The sequence below is a fragment of the Engraulis encrasicolus genome, chromosome 23, assembly GCF_034702125.1.
Source record: "Engraulis encrasicolus isolate BLACKSEA-1 chromosome 23, IST_EnEncr_1.0, whole genome shotgun sequence".
Taxonomy (NCBI): Eukaryota; Metazoa; Chordata; class Actinopteri; order Clupeiformes; family Engraulidae; genus Engraulis; species Engraulis encrasicolus.
This window is the reverse complement of record NC_085879.1, coordinates 32,027,011-32,053,175: the sequence shown is the minus strand read 5'-3', so window position 1 is coordinate 32,053,175 and position 26,165 is coordinate 32,027,011. Positions and strand designations below refer to the sequence as shown.

The 26,165-nt window shown below is 40.7% G+C and overlaps 3 protein-coding genes across 3 annotated transcripts; 2 read left to right on the top strand and 1 right to left on the bottom strand.

Annotated features, from left to right (window-relative positions):
• Window positions 1–2,962: 2,962 nt before the first annotated feature.
• LOC134439835 (hatching enzyme 1.2-like) lies at window positions 2,963–5,801 on the top strand. Its single transcript, XM_063189736.1, has 9 exons — window positions 2,963–3,034; window positions 3,525–3,620; window positions 3,715–3,781; window positions 3,897–4,037; window positions 4,160–4,277; window positions 4,487–4,665; window positions 4,789–4,870; window positions 5,442–5,569; window positions 5,691–5,801. Coding segments are annotated over exons 1-9 (885 nt in total). The 3' UTR covers window positions 5,693–5,801.
• Window positions 5,802–10,297: 4,496 nt separating this feature from the next.
• Window positions 10,298–12,952, top strand: LOC134439839 (hatching enzyme 1.2-like). The gene is made up of 9 exons (XM_063189739.1): window positions 10,298–10,378; window positions 11,180–11,275; window positions 11,366–11,432; window positions 11,544–11,684; window positions 11,816–11,933; window positions 12,133–12,311; window positions 12,424–12,505; window positions 12,622–12,749; window positions 12,857–12,952. Coding segments are annotated over exons 1-9 (840 nt in total). The 5' UTR covers window positions 10,298–10,351; the 3' UTR covers window positions 12,859–12,952.
• Window positions 12,953–17,161: 4,209 nt separating this feature from the next.
• Window positions 17,162–22,674, bottom strand: LOC134439984 (hatching enzyme 1.2-like). Its single transcript, XM_063189911.1, has 7 exons — window positions 22,603–22,674; window positions 21,077–21,161; window positions 20,553–20,693; window positions 19,216–19,333; window positions 18,260–18,438; window positions 18,061–18,142; window positions 17,162–17,309 (listed from the first exon to the last, which is right to left on the bottom strand). Exons 1-7 carry the CDS (start codon window positions 22,672–22,674, stop codon window positions 17,162–17,164), a joined length of 825 nt encoding a protein of 274 aa, XP_063045981.1.
• Between the last annotated feature and the right edge of the window lie 3,491 nt (window positions 22,675–26,165).

The window sequence follows — 26,165 nt, the reverse complement described above, 5'->3', positions numbered from 1 at the left end:
TAAATTTTAATACCTGTACAATTTACAATTATAAATATATTAAATTCAGGGGCGTCGGCAGACCTATTTTACCTAGGCCTGGGTATTGATCTTCTGTTCCCCGGTATGAGTTTCACAAAAAAAGCTACACTGGAACTTAGCTCAAGTTTAACATACGGAGTAATGTAAAGAATGTACACAAAATAGTGCACATGCACTAGGATACTTACAATAATACCGTAATACCGTTTTTTTTTGTTTTTTTTGTTTTGTTTCTGTGCCCCTGGGTAGTATTGGGTCAGCGGATGCCCCTGATTAAATTGATATACCGTATACCATTTTGGAAAAGATGTCTTCATATTCTGCATGTCCTAAACCAGAAGTTGGCATGGGTCCAAGTTAGTAACCGTAAAATGATCATTTTCGGACCAATGAAGAAATATAAGGTCAACTTTCGTTTCAACACAGGTGACGTCACTGAGTAATTACAGTTACTAGACTACAGTAGGCCTACTTGTTTTGTAATTAGCTGATTCTGAGTTGGTTGGATCAAATTTCAGGCATTTTTTAAACCTTTTTTTTATTATTAATAATGCAGTCCATCTACCTCGGTAGATTAAGTGGAGTAACTGGTGTAACAATTACATAATATCATGTACTAGTGTTAAACTTACATAAAGAATCAACTTCTGCGTTTACGTTTGACACCTCTGGTGAATGTTATCTTGCACAGAGTGGTGGCGTTCACAGACAAATCCAGGGTGTAGTACAAACCTGATGTCAAAAAGAGCTTAAATATAAAACCGAAGGAGTGTGCAAGCCTTTTTTAAAAATCCCTTCATTGTTCAACTACAGGAATAGTGCTCAGGCTAAGCCTCATGTGAATCTGATGTCAACCATGAAACCAAAAGGTGTTTATTGGGTCGTAACCCTGATAGGACCAGCAGCTGTACTGTATTAAGCCATGGTTCTGTGTTGATACATTATATAATATAAATATATAAATATATAAATATAAATATAAATATAAATATAAATATAAATATCCATGAAAAAAAAAACACTATTTGAGGCACTGCTTACTAAAGTTAAAAAGCCTTTATTAAATACTGGCTACATGCCTACGCGTTTCGACCCATTGTCTTCATCAGGGCATGCCAAACAATTGCAGGTGAAAGGTATATCAGGTAAGGAGGTAGAGCTAGGTCACATGACACAGAAAATCCGCCCCTCCCCAACCACACAAGGTAAATACAACCAACCATTTACCAAAGTGTCACCCACAACCAAAACAAATAATTAAAAACAGTCTTTCATTATCTCAATCTACCATCTTTTTCATCCCACAGTCCGATTCTTACGTTCATTCAAAGTAAAAAGGAAGGTAACTGATAGGAATACCATTCTACACGCTGACAGCTTTCACCCCAACAGTCTCATCACAAACATCCCATACGGCCAATTTCAAAGAATACGCAGAATCTGTGATTCTGAGATTGACTTTGATGTACAAGCTGACGACATGTACTCTCGTTTTCAACACAAGGGGTACCGGAAAAAAGATCTACATACAGCTTTGGGTAAAGCAAAAGCACTAAATAGGAAGGACTTATTCCAGAAACCTCACCGCAAAAGAAAATCTGGAAAAATGTTCTTCACCACGCAATACAGCTCACTGTCATACAAGATCAAGAGGATTCTCAACAGAAACTGGGGCATTCTTGATGGTGATCCCTCCTTACGTGAAGTGTTCTCTGAGCGCCCCCTAGTTTCCTTTAGAAGGGCTCCCACACTGAAAGATAGGTTAATGAGAAGTTACCTCCCTGCATCCAAACCTCCCTCTCAAAAAAAATAAATGGGGCTATTTTTCAGATTTCAAGCAATATCAATGGAGTTATATTGAAATCAGTTTAAAATCCCATTACACCCCCAACCCAAAATCTGTCAAAATGTTCAGTATGGCACAGGTTCAGTTGAGGATGGTGGTACTACATCATCCGTAAGCATAATAAACTTCTTCCATGTAGGATCTGAGGCTCGTGTTAGAGTAAAACCATACACCCAGCAGCAGACATTGCTGCATTTCAGTAGTTTGGCAGTAATGGGGGAAGCCGGTCCCTTACAATATTGCCTCTCCCAGAAATGCAATAGTTGGACAGCTGTTTACTGTGCATCCTCAGCATTAGATGACAAAAAACAAGCAATTACTTCTCTGGTTTTCCCCAAAGGCATGTCTTGGTCCTTCCCTAAACAATTCTTGGTCATAGATGCAAAATGAATATCAGTGAAAACTGACAATGTGTTATTGTATCATATCATAGAATCAGGTGTCAAGTACCAGAAATTGTGTGCAATGTAAGCAATCGAGAAATGAACACATTTGTACAACAAGATGTGTAAAAAAAAATAAGAAAGAGGTAGTTGTAATATGCACTCGTTCTGCAGTTGAGACGCAGAATTGTCTGTCATTGACAAGTAAAATAGGCTTTGGAGAACGGTGAAGTGAACTCAGAAATGCCTTTCACCTTGCCAAACTACTGACACATTCTGTGGACATACTATTTCACATTTTTTGATACAGATTCAAATTATGTAGTGTGTTAAGTTTTTTGCAAACAGACAACAATTCCAAAATATCATGTATACTATTTGAATCTGAGAATTTAAAAAAAAGGTTGTCCATTTTAAAACACTAGAATGAGTTACTAGTATCTGGCACATTCTAAAGCAAAGAACACAAATACAGTAGTTGTCTACAAATAGTTCCGAACAAATAGTTCTCTTTTAAGTTGTTTGATTTTAGGGAGAAGTGTTGTCCAGTCCGCCCATAAGAATGTCCATTAGACACCTGACTCCAACAACAAACCCAAATCCCCCGTAGACACACCTGTGGAGGACTGTATAAAAGCTCAGGTGAGATGGGTCTCCCTCACCGAGCACCAGTGAAGGAGCCATCTACAGCCTCTTCACACACTGAAGCAACATGGACCTCAGAGCCTCCATCTCCCTTCTACTGCTGCTGCTGATTGGCCTGTCGCACGCTCTACCTGTCACTGTAAGTCTGCTTGAAATATATCTTTCTATGTTTAAAGTTTATGTAGCTGTGAGTAACAATAAATTAATATTTAGGGATCTAGATTAACACCAGCCAAACAGCCAAATGCTGCTCAAATTTCAGTTTGGCTGGTAGAAGAGTCAAATTTACCAGCCACTTTGACCCATTTGGTGCACTGAGCGTGTGTATTTACATCAACTAGCCATTTTGGCTGGTGGTGAAAACAGCTCATTCAGGGGCCTGTTTACCAGTATGACCAGCATACACTATATTTTTCAGCATGGAAACCACATGGTCTCATGGAAATCACATGGTCTCCATATAGAATATAGGGAGGAAATCAGTGGCTCCAACTGTACAGAGTGCTGAGCATGCTGTGTTTGTTTCTGGCTACGTAGAGGAAAAGGGATGATGAACATGGCCATTTCTCATCTATTCTCATTTTCACATCTATTCTTCCCCTGGACCTTTTGACTGTGTTCTGACATAGGAGGAGGATGCTGAGGATGAAAGTCACACTTTCTCTGATGAACCAGAAGATTCAGATGTAACCACCACAGAAACTCCAGAGACAAGCAATTACGCGGTACGAAATAAATGCACCTTTCACAACTCTTCTCAATGTAAACCTGTAAATGTTAGCTGTTAATTGTACTTTGTTTGTTTATTTTCTGATGTAGGATGAGGAAACTGATCCAGAAGAGCCCGATTATGACTTAACGACACAGATTCTGGACACTAACAATGGTCGGTCTATTAATATTCACTTACTAATATGTTAAGTCAAATGAATGAATGAATTTATTCAAACGTATAGGCCTATACATGTTTTGTAATAATGTATAATCAATTTGTTACTTAGCCTCTACTGAGTTCCTTATGGAAGGAGATCTTGTGGCACCAAAAACCAGAAATGCTCTGGCCTGCTGGAACAACCAATGTCTGTGGAGGAAGTCTCGCAGTGGGAAGGTGGAGGTGCCGTACACAATCAGCCGTGCTTTCCGTGAGTCTCTTTATCTGAATTTTTACACAAAACCCACGTTGTACGTTCCCAAGTCATAGGACTGAACATGTTGTCTACAGTGAAGACCAGTACTTAACACATATATTTGTCATTCTTTTCAGCATCCCATGAGAGGGCTAGAATCAGCAGGGCCATGGACTCCTTCCACAGGCAAAGCTGCATTAGGTTTGTTCCCCGATCAAGACAGCGGGCCTTCATCACTATTGAGAACAGAGACGGGTGAGTATGTCTGCATACCATTTAGATCACTGTTTTACTCTACAATTCATTCACCTGGCCCTCCAAATGTGTCTATGCCAGTGCTCAAATAATGTTCATCATCCCTCTCTTAAAATGCGAACATATTGATGAGCTGATGTTAAAAAGGGCAGGGTACCTAATGCAAAACTGAATTGCTTACTAACATCATTGATTTTGATGTATCTCAGGTGCTTCTCCAGCCTCGGCAGGACAGGTGGCAGACAGGTGCTGTCCCTCAACAGGAGAGGTTGTATGGTCCATGGCATCATTCAGCATGAGCTTCTTCATGCTCTGGGCTTCCAGCATGAGCAGACCAGGAGTGACAGAGACAAGTATGTGAAGATCAACTGGCAGTACATCCAGCCAAGTAAGCAACATTTCCTGAACTGAAATGGGAAGATACATCAAAAACATTTTAGAAATTCAGACAAATGTAGAATTCAAAGGGAGTAAGGCCTATGACTGAATTTTGTTGATTTGTGTTTTGCAGACAGCCGTCACAACTTCAGGAAACGTAACACCAACAACCTGGGGACTGGATATGACTACAGCTCTGTGCTGCACTATGGAAGGTAAAAGATTTTCTGATAACTTTTTAAAACAATTATTATTTATTTATTACAAGGATAACGACTTGAGATATGCCATCCATTTTTGAGGGGGTCCTACTGACAGTACAGTATAAACATAGAAAAGAAAACAAAATTGAGTACAAACAGTACACATAGTAGACGCACACACTCACTCACTCACTCACTGACGTTACTCTCCAAACTACCCCTCCTCCCAGCATGCTACAATAGTATAGTTTACAAGATAACAAGATAATGCCATTGGTTGTAAAAGAAATCATATGAATGAAAAAGAAAGAGAAGGAAGAGGGCAAAACAAGACAACAGAAAACCCAAAAACAAAACAGACCATATCCAGAAACAAACAAACAAACAAAAACACGACCCAGCAACTAAGGCATTTCAGAAACAAGAGCAGGATGTTTCAAAGTAAGTGATTAAAGATTATCTAAAAATATAAAGGTGAGTGGAAAAGTGGTGGACCTAAATGAAGAGGGAAGGCTCATGATATTTCATGATAATGAATGTATTTAGAATCTTCCAACATCTCTAACAAAGATTCCTTCTGTAGATATGCCTTCACCACACGGCGTGGAGCGGAGACCATCACTCCATATCCAAACCGAAGAGTGCAAATTGGACAGAGGTCACGAATGTCCAGAAATGACATCCTGAGACTCAACAGACTGTATAGATGTTGTGAGTATGACTTCTTAGTTCAAACAATATGTAGTAAATATTGTAAATATAAGTAAAGCGATATAAGTAAGGTGATGTGTTGTTGAGCTTTATTCTGACCGTCTGTTCCTGTCTCCAACAGAGAAGTCCCAGCTGATGTTGACCAAGTCAAGTACCAGCAGAATCCCATGGTTGCAGATCATTAAATTATTCTTACATATTGTATTGTTATGTATCTTGGAACAACAATAAATTGATGAAATATGCATCCTACTTCTCTGCTCCTGTCTTTCATTCACATACCAGGTTTTGTTTTGTACACACATTTCAACTAATTTGACAACATTGTTCATGCATAATTCCAGTTTTCAAATGCGATGGGATCAACTGATTATGCTATGTTGGGAATATTAGACAAAGCCACTAACTATTTGGGTCACTGCACATACAAAAACAAAGATAACTTTCGTAAAAAATAGGCTGGTACAGTATACAACAATGATCCTTGGCTTGGGAACCTTTCGCTATTATAGGTGGAGCTAACATAATCTATAGCCTACTACTGCGTATAAGTAAGAGTCTCTTTCAAACCTCAAGATACTTGAAACAATTATTTTCTTCCAGTTTTCTCTTTTCCCTTGACAATTTTATTTCATTAAAAAACATTCAGAAACAAAAAACAAAACACAACAATAGAAATAACCCTGGGACCTAGACCAGCGACCAGGGATGTATTCGAATATGTTTAAATAGTAAAGTAGGTTAAGTTAACCTTGAGGTAGTCGTAAGTCATCCTTGGATCTTCATGTTGCCTGCAAGCTATGTATTAGCGGGTTTATGACATGCTGCAGGCTAACTTAGCCAGGTTTAACACTTGACCATGTTTTTTGAATACTCCCGAGGCCAGAAGGCAGCAGGCAACCAAACACTAGTAAATAGCAGACTCCCAGTTCATAGCAGTAGTCACACCCCACCATCCATGACTCAGGTGTTACGCAGCAAAAGGCATATTACTGTATTTATTGATTGGCTGAGGATATTTCGTTATTTGTTGTTGTGCTCCATCTGTCTGTGTTGCGGAGGTGAGGAGGTCAGCTCTGGTGAACTTCAGTCACACTTCCAACTCCACCTAATTATCCATCGTTACAAGGGCCATTTTATTTTGGTTGCAGTTGCGCTAAAATCATTCAGAAGGGCTATGGGCAGCCAAACCAGAACTGGCAGAGTGGAAATCTTGTGAGAGCAAGATGGTAATCATGTGAGTGGCCGTGGTAATGAGGTGGATACTGTATATTAGGACTGCCAACTTCCACCCCCTCAAATGTGGGATAAGTTTTAAACAGAATGGCCTGCTAACGTTATCTTTCTAACGTATTCTTTCAAAGCTGTACAACACATGCATGTGTGCCGGGTTCATTCTGATTCCTAGCATTTTGTTCTAGCTCCACATATTCCGAAACTTGTCATAAAGCAAAGCAAAAGCAAAATGGGAGTACCATTTGCAACTTCTAGTTTTTCCAGAGGTATCAGAATGCTTTCAGACATATTTCATGAAAATATTGACCAGTGTGATTGGAATGTGGGACGGAAGATGGTCAAACCCTATCCTGGTATGACCCACCCATAAGAAGTATTATGGTCGGGTCATACCAGTAACATAACTCCATTCAACGTCACGATTCCAAATGAAATAATTACCTTTGAATTGTATATTTGCAAAATATTGAATAAAGTTTTCATCTTCAATGATGTCTGGCCTTGTGCCCCAAGCAACAAGTATCTCTATGATGGCACTTTATGTATGTATGTATGTATGTATGTATGTATGTATGTATGTATGTATGTATGTATGTATGTATGTATGTATGTATGTATGTATGTGTTTTTGTTTTGTTGATTGTTTTTTGGTGTCATGTGTTTTTTGTGTGTATGTGGCAGCTATGTATTTCCAAGACAGATTTCCTTCGGGACCACTAAAAAGAATCTTGAATCTTGAAGTAAAGATGAGAGGAATTGGTTTGACTTGCACCCCATGCCAGCTTTGCAATGTGTCTGGAATCTTCACTGTAGAAGGAAAAATGAAACACACATGTTCCCCATTCCCGTTGTTTACCTTTTTCAAATGGTGGAACAACTTGAGATTACAAACACATTTCCATTTAAACACTCTGCAGCCTCACTGTCTAGTGATCATCAAGAGAAGACATGAAGAGCACGTTTCCAAAACGCTTTAAAAGTAATTTTAATACCTGTAGCCTACAATTTACAATTGTTAAAAATATTAAATTTATATATAGCATTTTGGAAAAGAGCTCTTCATATCCTGCAGGTCCTAAACCAGACATTGGCATGGGTCCAAGTTACTAACATTAAAATGATTACTTGCAGTTACTTAACTAGACTACAGTACCTGTTTTGTAATCAACTTATTCAGTTGGTTGGATCAAATTTCAGGCATTTTAAAAAAATCTTTTTTTATTTCTTAATAATGCAGTCCATCTACCACAGTAAAGTGGAGTAACTGGTGTAACAATTACGTAATGTCATGTATAGTGTTATACTTACACAATGAATGAACTTGTGCATTTTCTTTTGACACCTGTAGTGAATGTTATCATGCACAGAGTGGTGGTGTTCACAGACAAAGCCAGAGTGTAGTATGAACCTGATGTCAGGAATCTGAGGAAGATCACAAGGTTGAAACGTCATCATGCCATTGAGTGAATAAAAAGAGAAAAAAAGAGAGAGAAAAAAAGAGGTTGACTTGTCAGTACCCGGTGATGCCACATTTTTCGACTCAGCCCTTTCCGAGGTATGAGCTATTCTAATGGGGGCAGCGTTTGTTTACGTTTTGTTTAAAAAAAGAACATAGGCCTACTCCAAATATTTTCCCAAAAGGTACCGCTGTTTGCTAGTTGTCTGCTGATGTTGTATAACCTTTTGGATGTTTTTGGGAATAAATGAAAATGCTTTTTCGAAACGTAAACAAAGCGCTGCCCCCATGACCAGGATCTGAAGAAGAAAAAAAAAACCCGGGTACTGACAAGTGCAGGGTAGTGTGAGCATTACAACTGCATGTTGAAATTGACTGAAGTCATCCTTTAAATAAAAAAAATCCAAAGGAGTGTGCAAGACTTTTTTCTTTCTTTTTTTATTTTTATTTTTAAAACGCCTTTATTGTTCAGCACCAGGGATTGTGCTCAGGCTAAGCCTCATATGAACCTGATGTCAACATGAAACCAAAAGGTGTTTATTGGGTCGTAACCTTACGGCAACAGCTGTATTAAGCCATGTTTCTGTGTTGATACTGTGGTAGATGGAAGGATTGGAATATAAATATATTTCTTGGAGAAAAAAAATGAAATGGGGATATTATTCAGATTTCAAGCAATATCAATGGAGTTACCCATCCCCAACCCCCAACCCCAAATCTGTAAAGAAGTTCAGGTTTGCACAGGTTAAGATGAGGATGGTGGTACATCATCCGTAAGCATAATAAACTTCATCCTTGTAGAATCTCAGGCTCGTGTTAAAGTAAAACCATAGACCCAGCAGCAGACATTGCTGCATTTCAGCCGTAAAATGGGAAGCCGGTCAGGTAGGCCTATCTTATGTACAGTACTTACAACATAGACTCTCCCAGAAATTCAATAGTTGAAAACCTGTGTATCCTCAGCATTGGATGACAAAAACAAGCAATTAACTTCTCTGGTATTCCCAAAAGTCATGTCTTGGTCCTACCCTAAACAAGTCTCGGTCAGGAATGCAAAATGAATTGTATCCTATTGTAGAATTGTGTATCAAGTAGCCTATACCAGAAATAGTGTGTAAACAATCGAGAACAACCGTAAACTAGGCTACATCATTTAGTTACAGTGTAACAAGTTGTTTAAAAAATTAAAGAAATACTTGGTAGTTGTGGTCTGTGATCGTTCTGCCGTTGAGACGCAGAATTGCCATTGAGAAGTTTAAAATCGGGTTTGGAGAACAGTGAAGTGAAAAGAGGCTATCCATTTTAAAACACTAGAATGAGTTACTAGTATCTGACGCCTTTTAATGCAAGGAACAAATAGTTATCTACAAATAGGTTAGAACAAATAGTTATCTTTCAAGTTGTTTGATTTTAGGGAGAGGTGTTGTCCAGTCCACCCATAAGAATGTCCATTAGTCACCTGACTCCAACAACAAACCCAAATCCCCCGGTAGACACACCTGTGGAGGACTGTATAAAAGCTCAGGTGAGATGGGTCTCCCTCACCGAGCACCAGTGAAGGAGCCATCTACAGCATCTTCACACACTGAAGCAACATGGACCTCAGAGCCTCCATCTCCCTTCTACTGCTGCTGATTGGCCTGTCCCAGGCTCTACCTGTCATGGTAAGATTGCTTGAAATATATGTTTCTATGTTTATAGTTATGAGAGTATTCTCCCCTGAGCATTTTGTCTTCAATCTGTTAATTCTGCAGGAAGAGAATGCTGATTATTATGGAGGTATTGCTATATCCGAACCTTTTGAATACGACGACAGCAACTTTACTTCCACAGAGACAAACAATCTGCCTCCCGAAGTAAGAATTTCCAAACTTTTCACAACTTTCATCTTATAAAACTGAAAATGTTAGACTTGAGATAAGAGATCAGAGTTTGTTTCTGATGATGGGAACAGGTGATAATGAACATGGCCATTTCTCATCTGATCTGTTTCCCCTGAAACGTTTGGCTTTGTTCTTACACAGGAAGAGGATGCTGATGATGAAAGTTTCATTTTCCCTGATGAAACTGATGAAGAAGACGACGACGACATGACACTGACTTCTGAGTCTTCAATGGTAAGGACGTCTTAGCTTTTCACAATTCACAACTTACAACTGCAAGTGTTAAAGGTGCACTACTTAGGATTGTGGCCAGAGTAGGTGTTGTAACTATGTTGCTCATTGAAACTGTGCTGCCTATTGCCAAATTTGATCTTATCATGAAAATGTACTAAGTGTTAAACTAATATTTTATGACCAATGTACATTACGTTTGGCAGCTAACACATACGTGGGGGGCAGATGATGATGAACATGGTTAAAGTACACTACTGAGTTGGTGACATGTTTTCTTGACCGCAGGTAGGGATGTAAATAAAATCGAAATGTATCGATGTATCGGAAGTATCGGCCGGCGATTTAATCGAATCGCATCGCATCGTGGGGCATTCTTAAGAATCGAAAAGAATCGAATTGCTGGCCCCTGTGCAATGCCCTAGCTCCATAACACAAAAGTAAATGAAAAGTAATTGGGAAAAAATCGAATCGAACCGAATCGTGGGGAATTTTTAAGTATCGGGAAAAAATCGAATCCCTGATTTAAGAAATCGATACCGTAGCGTATCGTCATGAAGGCTGTGATTTACACCCCTAGGTTCAGCTCGAAACACTTTGTACGTCTCATGGAAATCACATGGTCTCCATATAGAATATAGGGGGCGGAAAACCGGTGGCTCCAACTGTACAGAGTGCTGAGTGTGCTGTGTTTGTTTCTGGCTACGTAGAGGAGAAGTGATGATGAACATGGACATTTCTCATCCATTCTCATTTTCACATCTATTTTTCCCCTGGGCCTTTTGACTGTGTTCTTCCATATAGGAGGAGGATGCTGAGGATGAAAGTCACGCTTTCTCAGATGAACCAGAAGATTCAGATGTAACCACCACAGAAACTCCAGAAATAAGCAATTACGCGGTACGGAATAAATGCACCTTTCACAACTCTTCTCAATGTAAACCTGTGAATGTTAGCTGTTAATTGTACTGTGTTTATTTTCTGATGTAGGATGAGGAAACTGATCCAGAAGAGCCCGTTTACGACTTAACTACACAGATTCTGGACACTAACAACGGTCTGTCTATTAATATTCACTTACTAATATGTTAACTCAAATGAATGATGAATTTATTCAAACGTATATACATGTTTTGTAATAATGTATAATTCCTCATTTGTTACTTAGCCTCTACTGAGTTCCTTATGGAAGGAGATCTTGTGGCACCAAAAACCAGAAATGCTCTGGCCTGCTGGAACAACCAATGTCTGTGGAGGAAGTCTCGCAGTGGGAAGGTGGAGGTGCCGTACACAATCAGCCGTGCTTTCCGTGAGTCTCTTCATTTGAATTTTTACACAATTCAAACCCACATTGTACGTTCCCAACTCATAGGACTGAACATGTCTGTCCACAGTGAAGACCAGTACTTGACACATACTAATATTTGTTGTTCTTTTCAGCATCCCATGAAAGGGCCAGAATCAGTAGGGCCATGGACTCCTTCCACAGGCAAAGCTGCATTAGGTTTGTTCCCCGATCAAGACAGCGCGCCTTCATCACTATTGAGAACAGAGATGGGTAAGTATGTCTGCATACCATTTAGATCACTGCATTACTCTACAGTTCATTCACCTGGTCCTCCAAATGTGTCCATGCGATTGTTTGAATAATGTTCATCACTCTTAAAATGCCAACATATTGATGAGCTGACATGGTAAAGGGCTGGGTATCTAATGCAAAACTGCTTACTAACATCATTGATTTTGATGTATCTCAGGTGCTTCTCCAGCCTCGGCAGGACAGGTGGCAGACAGGTGCTGTCCCTCAACAGGAGAGGTTGTATGGTCCATGGCATCATTCAGCATGAGCTTCTTCATGCTCTGGGCTTCCAGCATGAGCAGACCAGGAGTGACAGAGACAAGTATGTGAAGATCAACTGGCAGTACATCAAGTCAAGTAAGCGCCATTTTTTGAAGACATTATCAAAAACATTTTAGAAATTCAGACAAATGTAAAATTCAAAGGGAGTAAGGCGTATGACTGAATTTTGTTGATTCGTGTTTTGCAGACACCCGTCACAACTTCAGGAAGCGGAACACTAACAACTTGGGAACTGGATATGACTACGGCTCTGTGCTGCACTATGGAAGGTGCGGGGAAAAAACATCCAATTCAATTTGCAAAAATCTATTTTCTAATAACTTATTTTATAATTGTGAATGCATTTGAAATCTTTCAACATCTCTAACAACGATTCCTTCTGTAGATATGCCTTCACCACACGGCGTGGAGCGGAGACCATCACTCCATATCCAAACCGAAGAGTTCAAATTGGACAGAGGACGCGAATGTCCAGAAATGACATCCTGAGACTCAACAGACTGTATAGATGCTGTGAGTATGACTTCTTAGTTCAATCAATATGTAGTAAATATTGTAAATATAAGTAAGGTGATGTGTTGTTGAGCCTTATTCTGAGCGTCTGTTCATGTCTCCAACAGAGAAGTCCCAAGCTGATGTTGACCCAGTCAAGTACCAGCAGAATCCCATGGTTGCAGATTATTAAATTATTCTTACATACTGTATTGTTATGTCTCTTGAAACAACAATAAAATTGATCAAATATGCATCCTACTTCTCTGTTCCATGTCTTTTATTTACATACCTGGGGCGTGTTTCTTGAAAGCGAATTTGTTAGCTAGTTAGCAACATGGGAAGTCGCCAAAGGGAAATTACATTGCAAACAACAAAGTAGCTAATGAAGTTAGCAACTATGGTTTCTAGAAATGCACACCAGGCTTTGTGCACTCACTTCAACGAATCTGACAACATTGTTTATTAAATTACGCATTATTCCAGTCTTCAAATGTGATTGAATCAATTGATAATGCTGTGTTTTTACAACTGGACAAAGCCACTAACTATACGTAAAATGACAAATATCACTTCCGTAAAAAATATGCCGGTACTGTATGCAACAACAATGATCCTTGCCTTGGGAATCTTTTGCTATTATATGTGGAAAAAGATACCAGAATCTATACTACTTTGTATAAGTTATAGACTCCTGCTTGTGACAATTCTTTTCTTCCAGTTTTCTCTGCTCCTTTGACACTTTTATTTCATTAAAAATAAATAGAAAAACTAAGAAACAAAAAACAACACACAACAATAAAAATAACCCTGGTGCCTATACTACAAAGTTTAACAAACCCAGACGTAACATGGTTAACTTATTAAACTGGGCTTGACAATATCTGGTTATTTTGACTGGTGTTACCCAATACTGCAAGACACTACTATTGCCTAACCAAGGCTTGTGGATGTCACCATGAATGTACAACAATGGTGGGGGAGCCTTGACTTACCATCGACCAGGACGGTATTCCACGAATATGGTTAAATAGTAAAGAAGGTTAATCTTGAGGTAGTGGTAAATCATCTAATGTAAAAGCCCGTGACACCAACGTGTTTCAATAATAAAGTGTGTTTTTCTCTGACCTGAGATACGTAAGTTCCTTCCGACCAGCCTCGTCTTAGGATGAGTCCACTGACTTAGACGAGTCCTCAGTCAGCTACATGTGCGGCACAAACTCGTTAGCATTAGCTTGGCTCAGCTTTGACGCCAGGTTCTCTCGGTGCCTTAAGTAAGAAGAGACCAAAATTGTTCCACGTGTTCCCTATTTAAACACCCCTGCATGACTAATAAACCGATCCAAAAGTTGTTGCACAAAATGAAACGCGGCAATTTCCTATCTAGATAAAGAAATTGCACTGTAATGAAAGGTGTAGTAAGACATTTGGAGTACTTTGACTTTGACGCATTGATATGTTCACTACTAGTTTCCCCCTTCCCCCCTCCCTTTTTGCAGGAGGACTAGGAGTTAGATATCAATGTGTCGAAGTTGAAGTGCTCCGAATGTGTTACTATGCCTTTCATTACAGCGCTAAGGGCTACGGGTAGCCTAGAACTGGCTGAGCGGAAATCTTGTGAGAGCAAGATGGTAATCATGTGAGTGGCCATGGATACTGTAGGCCTATGTTAGGACTTCCTCCACCTTAAATGTGGGACATATTTAATTGTACGACACATGCATGCATGCGTGACCGGTTCATTCTGATTCCTAGCATTTTGCCACCGTTCTGCTGCAGCCAGTAACCAAGTGGAAACAATCTTGTTCTAGCTCCGCATATTCCAAAACTTGTCATAAAGCAAAGCAAAAGCAAAACTGGAGTACAAACATTATTGCACTACTTTTAGTTTATCTAGTGGTATCTTCAGAATGCTTCATACAATATTGGTTAGTATTGGACCAATGTGATTGGAAAACGGGACAGAATCAAATTGATCCAAAGATCGGGATGTCCCACCTAAATTGGGATGTTGTCAACCTTACTGTATGTGCACAGTAAAGGACGTTGGCAAACTTCGGCCTACTGTATGTGTGTACAGTAAAGGACATTGGCAACCTTACTGTATGTGTACAGGACATTGGCAACCTTAGGGCTTCTGCACACCGGCTCCGACAAAGTGCGGCGCACTTTTGCTTCCGACAGAATTCGGACCCCCAAACCAAATTTCACACGAACATAGCATTGGTAGTCAATGGGCGGCGCCGACAAAATAGAACTCGTCTCTAATTGCTATCCGACATCGGTAAATGTCCGCGGACATCGGCGCCAGTGTGGGTGGTTCTATTGAAAACAATGGAATCGAATTTTAGCTCCGCAGTGCTCAGCACTTTGTCGGAGCCGGTGTGCGGAAGCCCTTACTGTATGTGTACAGGACGTTAGCAACCTTACTGTATGTGTGTAAAGGATGTTGACAACCTTACTGTATGTGTGTACAGGACGTTAGCAACCTTACTGTATGTGTACAGTAAAGGCCGTTGGCAACCTTACTGTATGTGCACAATTCAACCTGTTCTTTCCTGCTGCTTGTGACATGTTGCCTCGGTGTTACCACACTTCTGTGGAGAAAGCCATAAAGTTTCCCTGCTGTCAACATAGGCAGAGCATAGAGCATCTTTTGGGGGGCCTAACCCCATTCAACATCACTATTGCTAATGATATTTGATATTGGCCTTGTGCCCTGAATGCACTCAATAGAAGAGTTAGTTTGACCCTCTTATAGCGCATTCAGGCCGACTGAGAACCGTGCCTATGCCCGTTCCCGCACCTAATTGCGAACCGGACGTCGTGTTGACGCCACAGATTTTAGCGTTCGTGAACCGGAAAGTTCTGGTGCGGGCACCGGCACGGGCACTGTTCTGGCCGGCCTGAATGCCCTGTTAGTGTTTCTCAGTGGAGGCTCTGATGAGGACAAGCCATGGGGTTGTTGAGAGGCTGGTAATGAGGACAGGAGCACTCTCGAAAAAGCTTGAGAACCACTGCTGTAAGAATGAGTGTAAACTCAACAATATGAGAATGGGATTCAATTGAGGGTATTTGGTTTTATGTGGTGTTGAAGTAGCACTGCTCAAACAATTCACTGTGTAGCAAGAGGATTTCCTTGGCATTCTTAACCTCTTTGCCTTAGTTTATGACTGTAAGGACCAACTCTTAATCTGTTACTTCAGAACGTTTTTTTTATGTCAAAGCATCACATGTTGTTATGATGTAGTTGAATCTTTTCAGCACATGAGTGAAAAGGCTCGCCAACAGTCCCTTTTGCACAAAGAGGCCACACCAGTCCCTCATGCATTTCATATGCCTGTCGCGTTGATAGAAATCCTTCCTGTGTCCTGAATTAGATAACCCTGCATTGACATTTCTCATGTTTTTTTTTTATAGCAGGCTTCTTTGTATACACACACAGTTCAATAATATATGAATAAGTAAACTTTTTGTATGTAACAATTTCATTTTGTTTCAAAATTGACCGTTTGGGGAAATTATTTCAATAACAAAGTCAAAAAGGATAAGGATTTCAATTCACACATTTTATTGATTCAAAATGTTAGGCAAATGAAGCCAAAAAAAGGATTTCATTTCACACATTTTGTAATGTTAATGTGTCAGTCACTCAATCAAAAATCGTAAATAATCCAATAGAAGAGTAGAGCAGAGTAAACTTTATTAATGCCAAAGGAAATTAAAGTGTCTCTCATTTTACAATGGAGCTGAACAGATTTGCTGCCGCGCAGGATGGCGCAACAAATGGTTGGTTGGTGGGTTGATAAAGTTGGCCTTCACAATCCTGGTGTCATGGTGGTTCTCCTCATGAATGGCAGCAGTTTTATTCTTTGCTGTTGGGCACAGGAGAATAAATCATGGATTACACTGGTGAGTCCTTTTAATTTCCCAATCAATCAGTAAAATGATCAATCAATCAATCAATCAATCAATCAATCAATCAATCAATCAATCAATCAATCAATCAATCAATCAATCAATCAATCAATCAATCAATCAATCAATCAATCAATCAATCAATCAATCAATCAATCAATCAAAATGTTTTATATAGGCTATCACATTATCATCCTCAACAATCTTAATGTGCATGAAAATGAACAAAAAATGAACCCAAAATCTAGGCTTCATTCACATACAAAAAGCATGCACCGTAATGTCATTACACCCACTCTGGGTGAAAAAAAGTCCAATATGACCCCCTTGGATGAATTCCATCACTTTTCCATGACTCTCCTGTATTCTCTCTCTAGTTTTGTAGTGTTAATTTAGCACCACAATTTTAACCCTAGTGTCGGTTTAACACTTTCAGTGCTGAATTGGCACTGAAAACTTCACTGCGTACAATTAAAACCATGTATGGCCATAACCAGGCCCTGCCACACAAACAATCAGTGGTGATCATACCTGCAACATTGATATAGCTTGTTGATCCTTTGAATGTCACTTTTCGCCATCCCTCTTCTTTGCCCAATTTGGACGCTGGAATCAGGAATTGGGGTGATTGTCTCCACTCCCCTCTTGGTGGTGAAAGCATATCTGCAGAAAGAATGAATGTTGGTGATTTTGAAGGTGTGTGAAAGACTTTGTTACTATGGCGTTCATCAGAAAGACTTTGTTACTTCATCAGAAAGACTTTGTTGCTCTATTACATTACTTACGCCGATCATTTCATCCAAAGCGACTTACAGTTATTTATTTATTTTTCATTTTTTGGTCTTTTTCGACTTTATTTGACAGGACAGTGTGAGAGGAGGTGGACAGTGTGAGAGGTGGACAGGAAGCGAATGGGGAGAGAGATGGGGAGGGGTCGGCAAAGGACCCGGGCCGGGAATTGAACCTGGGTCAGCCACATGGTAGACGAGTGCCCTACCGGTTGGCCAGGGCAACTGTTACAGTCCCTGGAGCAGAGTGAGAATAGGTGTTTTGCTCATGGGCACTTAAGCCACGGAGGGTGGAAGAGGTTGGTAAGGTTTGAGATTGAACCTGTAACCCTACAGTTCAACTCCCTAACCATTTCACCAAGGCTGTTGATTTTGAAGGCTTTAAAGACTTTGCGCAGTCTACTGTAAAGTACAGTGATGGCGAACACAAGACTCAGTAAATTATAGTGATGAACATGTTTAATGTTGGCTGAATCCGATATAAAAATGCCTTCTGAAAATTAATCCAACAGGCACTCTCCCAGACCTAGTGAGCGGTGCTTGTGAAGCTGTGCGAAACTACACAGGTCTGGCCAGAGTCAGGCTAGCAATATTTTACTGTAATTTTGCATATTTGTAAATCATACCTCCCATAGTGCATTACAGAGCCGTAGTCATATGAAATGTCCAGGTTGTTAGTGTTCCGTTTTCCGAAGTTGCCACGGGTTTCTGCAAAACACATATCAGCACACAACTTGAAGTCACATGTATCACTTTGTTTGTATGAATGTGTCTATTTTTTAATGTATCCACTTGAAAGTTCAGGAAATGGCTGGTGGTGCTTACCTGGCCTGATGTACTGCCAGTTGATCCTTACATACTTGTCTCTGTCGCTCCTGGACTGCTCATGCTGGAAGCCCAGAGCGTGAAGAAGCTCATGCTGAATGATACCATGCCAAACACAGCCTCTCTGGTTGAGGGACAACACCTGTCTGCGACCTGTCCTGCCTAGGTAGGAGAAGCACCTAAGGTAGATCGAAAACGACAGCGTGAGTTACAGGGCTGGATTGCCACCATCCTACACAGTGCACCTTTAAGCAAGTGCACTAACATTTTACAGCATGTAATATAGGGGGCTGCTTTGCCCCTACCCACAGTCTTTCACCATAAGGCCGCTTTCACACCAAAGCGGTGCAGCATCGCGGGACGGAAGCAATTTTTACCGGCAGAGGCGAAAATACATGGAAACATTTCTGTCCTTACACAACAACCGGCGGTAGGCGGGCGTCAGCGGCGTGGTAGCCGGCTCTGCTCCGCGCTGCATTTGGAAAATAGAACTAAAGCGGATTTTGGACGGCAGTGGCCGGCAGTGTCCCATTCAAACACACAAGCTTTGGCTGTGTGTTTGAACTGGACTGGCCGTGCACGCCAACGCTGTCGGTGTGAAAGGTAGAGTAGAAGAACATACCGGCTGAAACTAAGCAGACAGACTTTACCACGCTTTAGTGTGGAGCCGGCCTTATGATGTTGATCCAGGACCCACATTTCCAAACTTTCCCCAGACCAAATGGTCTCGAGGTAAACCTTGGTGAGTGCTATGATAGAAGTCAAGGGTTTGTATTCCAGCTCACGCCCAATAAACGCCCAATAAACAGCCGTCGTCAATAGTAAACCACACACCCCATACAGGATTTACAGTATAGGCAGGTCTCCAGACCTTATTTCACTTTTGATTAGGTTTGGTGATAACCTGGCAACCTACTTTACGCTTTCTACACACACAGTAGAGTGAATTCACTTACCCATCTCTGCTCTCAATGGCAACGTACGCTGTCTCTGTCGAGTGAGGGACAAAGCGAATGCATGTCTTTTTATGGAACACTTCCATGGCCCTTTTCATTTTATTCTTTTCAGTGGTAGCTGAAAACAGAGCAAAAACGATTTCTCATAAAAAAAACCCTACATCACAGCATTGCATTCTTTTGGAACACATTGCTTGCGTCATGACATTACGTCTATAACAAACTCTACCTGTCTTTATTTAGACATAACTGTTTAAATAAATAACATTACATTATATTTTATTTAAAAGCATGGAGACTGATTCTCATGGAAACATGAAGAAATAATACATTCATAAACAAAACTTGTTCCAATATTTCTGCCACACAGCGCCATTGTAATTAAACAGGCTTCTGTTCTGGATGCCTCTCGAAAGCATCGTTGCTAACCAGTTACGTAACAGCTTAGTAATGTAGGTTGCTACCAAGTAAACCTTTGTCATTATGACACAGTACACAGTGAGTTATAGGTCCGGAGTGATAGCTCATCGCTACCGATACTGTATGGGCCTTTTGGAGAGGGCTTTACTAAAGTTTTACCGTTGAACTCAACTACCGGTAGTTGGCATACATCAATATGGACCACAGTGTATTGTGACCAAAATCTTTAAAATTAGAGCTTTCAAAAAAGCCATGTTTTGTCCAGCAGGCCAAAGGGGCTGGTGCTTTAGCACCACCTCATCCCTGCCACAAAATTATTCTACTTTGGTGAGACCAGTGAATATTAGTATTTTACTTAGTAAACACTCATGAAGGATTACATTTGGGAATGGGCAGCATGGTAGAATCCTACATATGGGGCAGCCATGGCTAAATGGTTAAGGTGCTGGTATTTAGATCAGAGGGTTGCAGGTTCAAATCCCACCCTCACCAGCACCTTCATCCATGGCTGAAGTGCCCTTGAGCAAGGACCCGGTTACATGGCGCAATTCCGACATGTCGCTATTCCGACGTTAATGTCTATTGTCGGAATACCGACACGTTTTCCACCTTCCGCCGCTATTCCTACATGCCGCTATTCCGACATCCATAACCTTAACCCTAACCTTAACCCTAACCCTAACCCCTAAAAATTGTCGGAATAGCAGCATGTCAGAATAGCGCTATGTCGGAATAGCGATTGCCCCCCAAGGACCCTAATCCCACATTGCTCCAGTGACTGTAACCAATACCCTGTACCTAAATAACTAAGTCCCTTTGGATATAGAAGCGTCAGCTAAGTGTAATGTAATTTCATGTCATATTCTACCTTTAAGAATTCACAACCACATGAAGGTTTTGCAGTTAAAGAGACTCACAGAAATAGCTTTTGATTGTGTATGGCACTTTCACCGTCCCATCAGCAGACTTCCTCCACAGACATTGGTTTTGGAAGCAGGACAGGGCATTCCTGGTTTTGGGTACCACTAGATCTCCTTCCAGTAGAAGTTCCTTGGAGGCTGTGTTACGTATGACACGTATGTTATAATTGAAACAAATCATCTGTACGAAAAGGAATGTCTATCCAGTGTATTACAATTATTAAGACATTATTGGGTCTACAACCAACATATCCTTTGTTCTTCGTTCTTCTTTTTTTTTTTTTTTTACTTTACTCATTATTAACCTCTGAGTGCAGATGGGGTCGCCGGCTGGCCTATACACTATCTGCTGAAAATACTCAACTACATCATAATAACATTGCTATGACAAGGCAGAGACTTGGCCATTACCATTTAGGTGACAGTAAGGTAATAACAGACGCTCTGCGCCAAGGGGTTAATCTGCTAACCACAATACTGTTTGTTGAGTTTTTTTTAGTTTTGATCAGTTAGAAACGAACCATTGTTTGTTCCCAGAATCTGCTCTGTCAGGTCATAATCCTCCTCCGTCTCATCTTCGGAAAAGTCATGCTGATCATTGTCCTTCTAGGCAACCAAAAGTAAACAACAGGCTCAGAGAGACGCACACATACAGTAATTATGATTATGATTAATCATGATGCTTTTAATGACTGCAGCCCCATAATGCACGCCTTACCGCCAGTGGCACGTTGTAATAGTCATTGAAAGGTTAATTACCATAGTATTACTCTGCTATGACATAACAGATGGCCTTTAGTAATGCACTATGACTCGGTCATTGCCATTCTGGTAACAGCAAACTTAAGACGCTGTGTTTTAATGGGCTAATGGTTAAGAAGTTGGACTTAAGACGAGGGTTGGAGGTTCAATCTCCACCTTTATCAATCCCTTCCTCCCCCTTGGCTGAAGTGCCCTTGAGGTGGCTCGTCAAAGGCACTCTGGCAATGGATGCGGATATAGGAGCTATCCCACATAACCTGGCTATCATGACTTCAAGTCTTTTCGAGACTTTAGACTGGCCATTTAAACCATATACATTTCCTCGCGTCTCTAGGTCTTGTTCATAAAATGCTCTGTTCTGCTCAAATTCTTCTGCTTGAAGCTTCAATCGATTAGACCACCCATTCCCTAACTCATCTGTTAACTAAACTGGTGTGTCATTGAATTAAACACACCATTAAGCACACTTCCTGACGAAGGCTTCATGCCGAAACGCGTCAAAGTATTTTAATCATGCTATGCCCAACAAAATAAAGGCATTTTAATTACAAAGAAGATGAGTGCCTTGGTATTTCTCAAACTTTTTTGAAATCAACCAAGCCTGTCACCAAAGAGCACCATCTTAAAAAACTAGACAGTTCCAGGAAGCACTCCAACTGGACTTCATTCTGACACCATTGGAAATGTTCAAACTGATTGGTGTCCTTTTTCACGGGAATGTGAAATGTCGATGGTCTGCCTAAAATCTTGAAGAGACGGGCATTGGCAATAGCCAGGCGTCCCACCCACATACTTCCTACAGTGCAAATGCAGGACATAGACCTGCATTCTCATCCCAAGACCAACTCCCTAACCATTACGACACGAATTACATCAAGCCCCTGGTTAACTCATTTAGAAAATAGACCCTTACGCCTGCACGCCATTGCATCAGTGGAATGCCGTAATAGTCACACACAAAAATGTAACTACCATAGTACCAAGTGTAATGTACATTAACCCTGTGACAGTGCACAGGACCTTTAGTAATGCATAATGAGTTGGTCATTAAATTTCTGAATCTGGTAACAGCTATAAAGAAAGAAGTTTATTGCACACTTTACCGCCTCACCCCCTGCTCCTTTCTGAATCTTTATTTTTGTTGAGTACACCGTTTTCTGCCACCTAGAGGCTGTACATAGATGTTTGAACAAGTAACAGTTCATTTATAACCGGGAATCTGTCTTACTGGAATAAAGACATAAATACAATAATTTATCACATAATTTATGTCAGGCAGTCTTACCGTGACAGGCAGAGCCTTTGACAGGCCAATCAGCAGCAGCAGTAGAAGGGAGATGGAGGCTCTGAGGTCCATGTTGCTTCAGTGTTTGAAGAGGTTGTAGATGGCTCCCTCACTGGTGCTCGGTGAGGGAGACCCATCTCACCTGAGCTTTTATACAGTCCTCCACAGGTGTGTCTGCCGGGGGATTTGGGCTTGTTGTTGGAGTCGGGTGTCTAATGGACATTCTTATGGGCGGACAACACCACCTCTCCCAGAAATCAAACAGTTGTGTTAAGACATTGCAAACTGTTCCGTTGTTTTTAGCATTACATGCCTTCAGGTCAGGTATTAGCCTAGTGTGTTACACAATAGTACAGTATATAAACATGCATATTCCTTCTACATGTAAGCATCTCTGGGCAATAACACCTTTTTTTGTCTTTACTACTCCCAACTTCCGGTGAACTGACACGATTCATGTAACTGCCTCAGACTTAGTTCTTGGCGTGCGAAACCTGGAGGATTCCGGTGGGAGCTTCTTGTTATCCATCTCCTCCTCACCAGTCGACAGATACAGTATCTCACCTATCAAAGTAGGGTAGAATTTGTGTGGTAGGGTTGCAAAACATTAACCCTACCCCAAACCCTAACCCTATGAGGAGAGTTACTATTGCTAACACCTTATTTTTAAGTTCACGTATTAGTCACTAGGACTTAAAAGCCATATGTTCAGCAACATCAATCATTTTAGGCATGTTCTTAGAAAGGTATTGTTCATCATGAATTCGGCTTGTATTCTTGATATAACTTTACTACTACACTTTTGACTAATCCAAATTAGAAATCTTGGTGTTTGTTATGTGTCATATTCTGTCACATCTGATTGACACTTTATTATCCGTCATATACATACGTTTTATTTAATAAGTATTGTTTTCACAGTCATGGGTAAGCAGTTAGGGCGTCAGACTTGTATCCCAAAGGTTGCCGGTTCGACTCCCGACCTGTCAGGTTGGTGGGGGGAGTAATTAACCAGTGGTCTCCCCCATCATCCTCCATGACTGAGGTACCCTGAGCATGGTACAGTCCCGCGGCACTGCTCCCTTGGGACGCCATTGGGGGCTGCCCCCTTGCACGGGTGAGGCATAAATGCAATTGTGTGCAGTGTGCAGTGAACACTTGTGTGCTGTGGAGTGTTGTGGCGCCGTTCTAATCGCGTCAGGTCAAAGAACCCCCAGATCATGAATATGAATGAAGAGAAGTATTATGGGCAGGTCATAGCAGGGGTGAGTTTCTCAAAAGGGAAGTTGTTAGCCTGTTAGCAACTTCTGTAGTTGCCAATGGGAAAATGCATTGAAAGCAACGAAGTAGCTAATGTAGTAAGCAACTTTGGTTTCGAGAAATTCACCCCAAACTAGGTGCACTTCAGCCAAGGATGTAGACGCTGGTAAGGACAGGAATCGAACTTACAACCTCTGATCTAAAGGCCAGCACTCTAACCATTGAACCATAGCTTCCCCACTTGCTTAGGCAAGGCAAGTCACATATATTTACAGTGGAATCCATACACAGAGGCAGATCAATATTCTTCACAGAAAAGCAATCACAGCACGAAAGTCAAAAAGTTCAGTTCAGTTTATACTTTATTGGTACCCGTTGGTAAACTAGTTTTGCAGTTCAAGAGAGAGATGGGTAAGCTACAGACACATGACACATGTAACACAGAGAATCATAATACAACAAAAAGTAGAAATAATATACAAGAGATACAGAACAAAAAGCCATCACATAGTTCCCTTATGCCTCGGGCCGGCCCTGTATGACACTGTTATGTGATACGTATGACGCAGGCGTCAAGTAAGTGTAACCAAACAATGAAGCAAAACAACGATTGGTAACACTTTACTTAAAGCCCATATCTATAGCGCATTATAAGCGCATTTATAACAAATTATAATGTGCATTATAATTACTTGTAATGTATTTTGACTAGACTCATATAATGTGTCATGATGCTTTATATTAACAGTTATGAATAACCGCGAATCTAGCTTATAATGCTTTATAAATCCAAGGGTGTCATGAGTGCTCATGACTGGCTATAAACTACAGGCTGCCCAACAGTAACTCGAGCCAAACGTGAAGTCTTTACGAGAAAAACAGAAAAAAATCCACTTTAAGCCTCGTGGTGCCTTTACGAATAACCTCGTTTCTCGTGGTTGGGCGACGAAAGGGGGGACTGACAATTGGGGTAGTTTGGTTCTGGGGGGAAGAATACTGCGGACGGACGTCGACAAACAAGCGCGACTGAAGGCTACAGTAACTGGAAACGAAGGTAATCAAACATTTCAAACAAGTGATTTACGGTTAAGTTTAGGGTTAGGGTTAGGGTTAAGGTTAGGGTTAGGGTTAGGGTTAAGGTTAGGGATAATGTTGGAGGAAGGGAGACATGGCATGAAGCTGACACAACGACAGCGCTCCCCTCCCGGAATGCACACACGTTGCTCGGGTGGTCTCTCTCTCTCACTCGCTCTCTCTCACCCTCTCTCTCACCCACTCTCGACGACAGCGTGCGTTGCCCAACTACGAAAAATGAGGCTATATCGTAGCAGCACCATGAAGCATGTAGTTGATTTTCCCCCGAGAATGGGCTCGGCTGCCTGATGTAGGCCGTAGGGTGACAGCCCTTTTCGTTCAGCCTCGCTCCACAGCTTCCGAACAGCAGGTCCATTAGATGATGAAACGACAAAAGCTATGTTCAACTTACCGTGAAATGTCCGCTTCATGTAATCGTGCACGTAATTAAAACGGTGACATTTTAGTAAGAAATCTTATCCTCTGTAGGGAGTGACGATTTTTACGTCACTGGACACCATGTGACCGTTTTAAACCAATCACGTAGCCGATTTACGGGGAAAAAGCGGCAAGCCGTCTGAAAAACTGAAAATTATGACAAGCCGTCTGTTGTTGTTAAGTCTGACCTACCTATAAGAATCTCCCAAAATACCCTTTTGAAGAGGGTATATAATAACAATTATCAAAAATAATACTCGTGCCTACATTTCTGGATTGGGACAAATTCTAAATAAATAATAAATAGTGCTTTATTTACTGAACAAAGCACAATTATGCAATTGACATTTCATACTGTGGATTTGAGCAATTAATGGAAACAATTGCAATAAGTAGGCATAACCCAGGCTATTGATAACTCTCTAAGTGATTGTAACTCCAAACAGTGCTTTGTTTATAGCACCAACAACTATTGTGCAAGTGGATGATAAGGTTACCTTTTAATGTTCACATATAATAACAATTATCAAAAATAATACTCATGCATATATCTCTGGATTGGGATAAGTTCTAAATAAATTATAAACAGTGCTTTATTTACAGCACAAGGCACACTTTTGCAATTGACATTTCATACTGTGGTTTTGAGCAATTAATGGAAACAATTACAATAAGTAGGCTATAGATAACCCAGGCTATTGATAACCCTCTAAGTGATTGTAACAGTGCTTTGTTTATAGCACCAACAACTATTATGCAAGTGGATGATAAGGTTACCTTTTCATATTCAC

Coding starts and splice junctions, on each gene's coding strand:
- LOC134439835 (XM_063189736.1), top strand. CDS start 2,963: ATGGACCTCAGAGCCTCCATCTCCCTTCTACTGCTGCTGCTGATTGGC. Junction 3,035..3,524: donor CGCACGCTCTACCTGTCACT/GTAAGTCTGCTT, acceptor GTTCTGACATAG/GAGGAGGATGCTGAGGATGA. Junction 4,278..4,486: donor ACTATTGAGAACAGAGACGG/GTGAGTATGTCT, acceptor GATGTATCTCAG/GTGCTTCTCCAGCCTCGGCA.
- LOC134439839 (XM_063189739.1), top strand. CDS start 10,352: ATGACACTGACTTCTGAGTCTTCAATG. Junction 11,934..12,132: donor ACTATTGAGAACAGAGATGG/GTAAGTATGTCT, acceptor GATGTATCTCAG/GTGCTTCTCCAGCCTCGGCA. Junction 12,312..12,423: donor CTGGCAGTACATCAAGTCAA/GTAAGCGCCATT, acceptor CGTGTTTTGCAG/ACACCCGTCACAACTTCAGG.
- LOC134439984 (XM_063189911.1), bottom strand. CDS start 22,674: ATGGACCTCAGAGCCTCCATCTCCCTTCTACTGCTGCTGCTGATTGGC. Junction 19,334..20,552: donor CACAATCAAAAGCTATTTCT/GTGAGTCTCTTT, acceptor CTCTGTTTTCAG/CTACCACTGAAAAGAATAAA. Junction 18,143..18,259: donor CTGGCAGTACATCAGGCCAG/GTAAGCACCACC, acceptor TGTGTTTTGCAG/AAACCCGTGGCAACTTCGGA.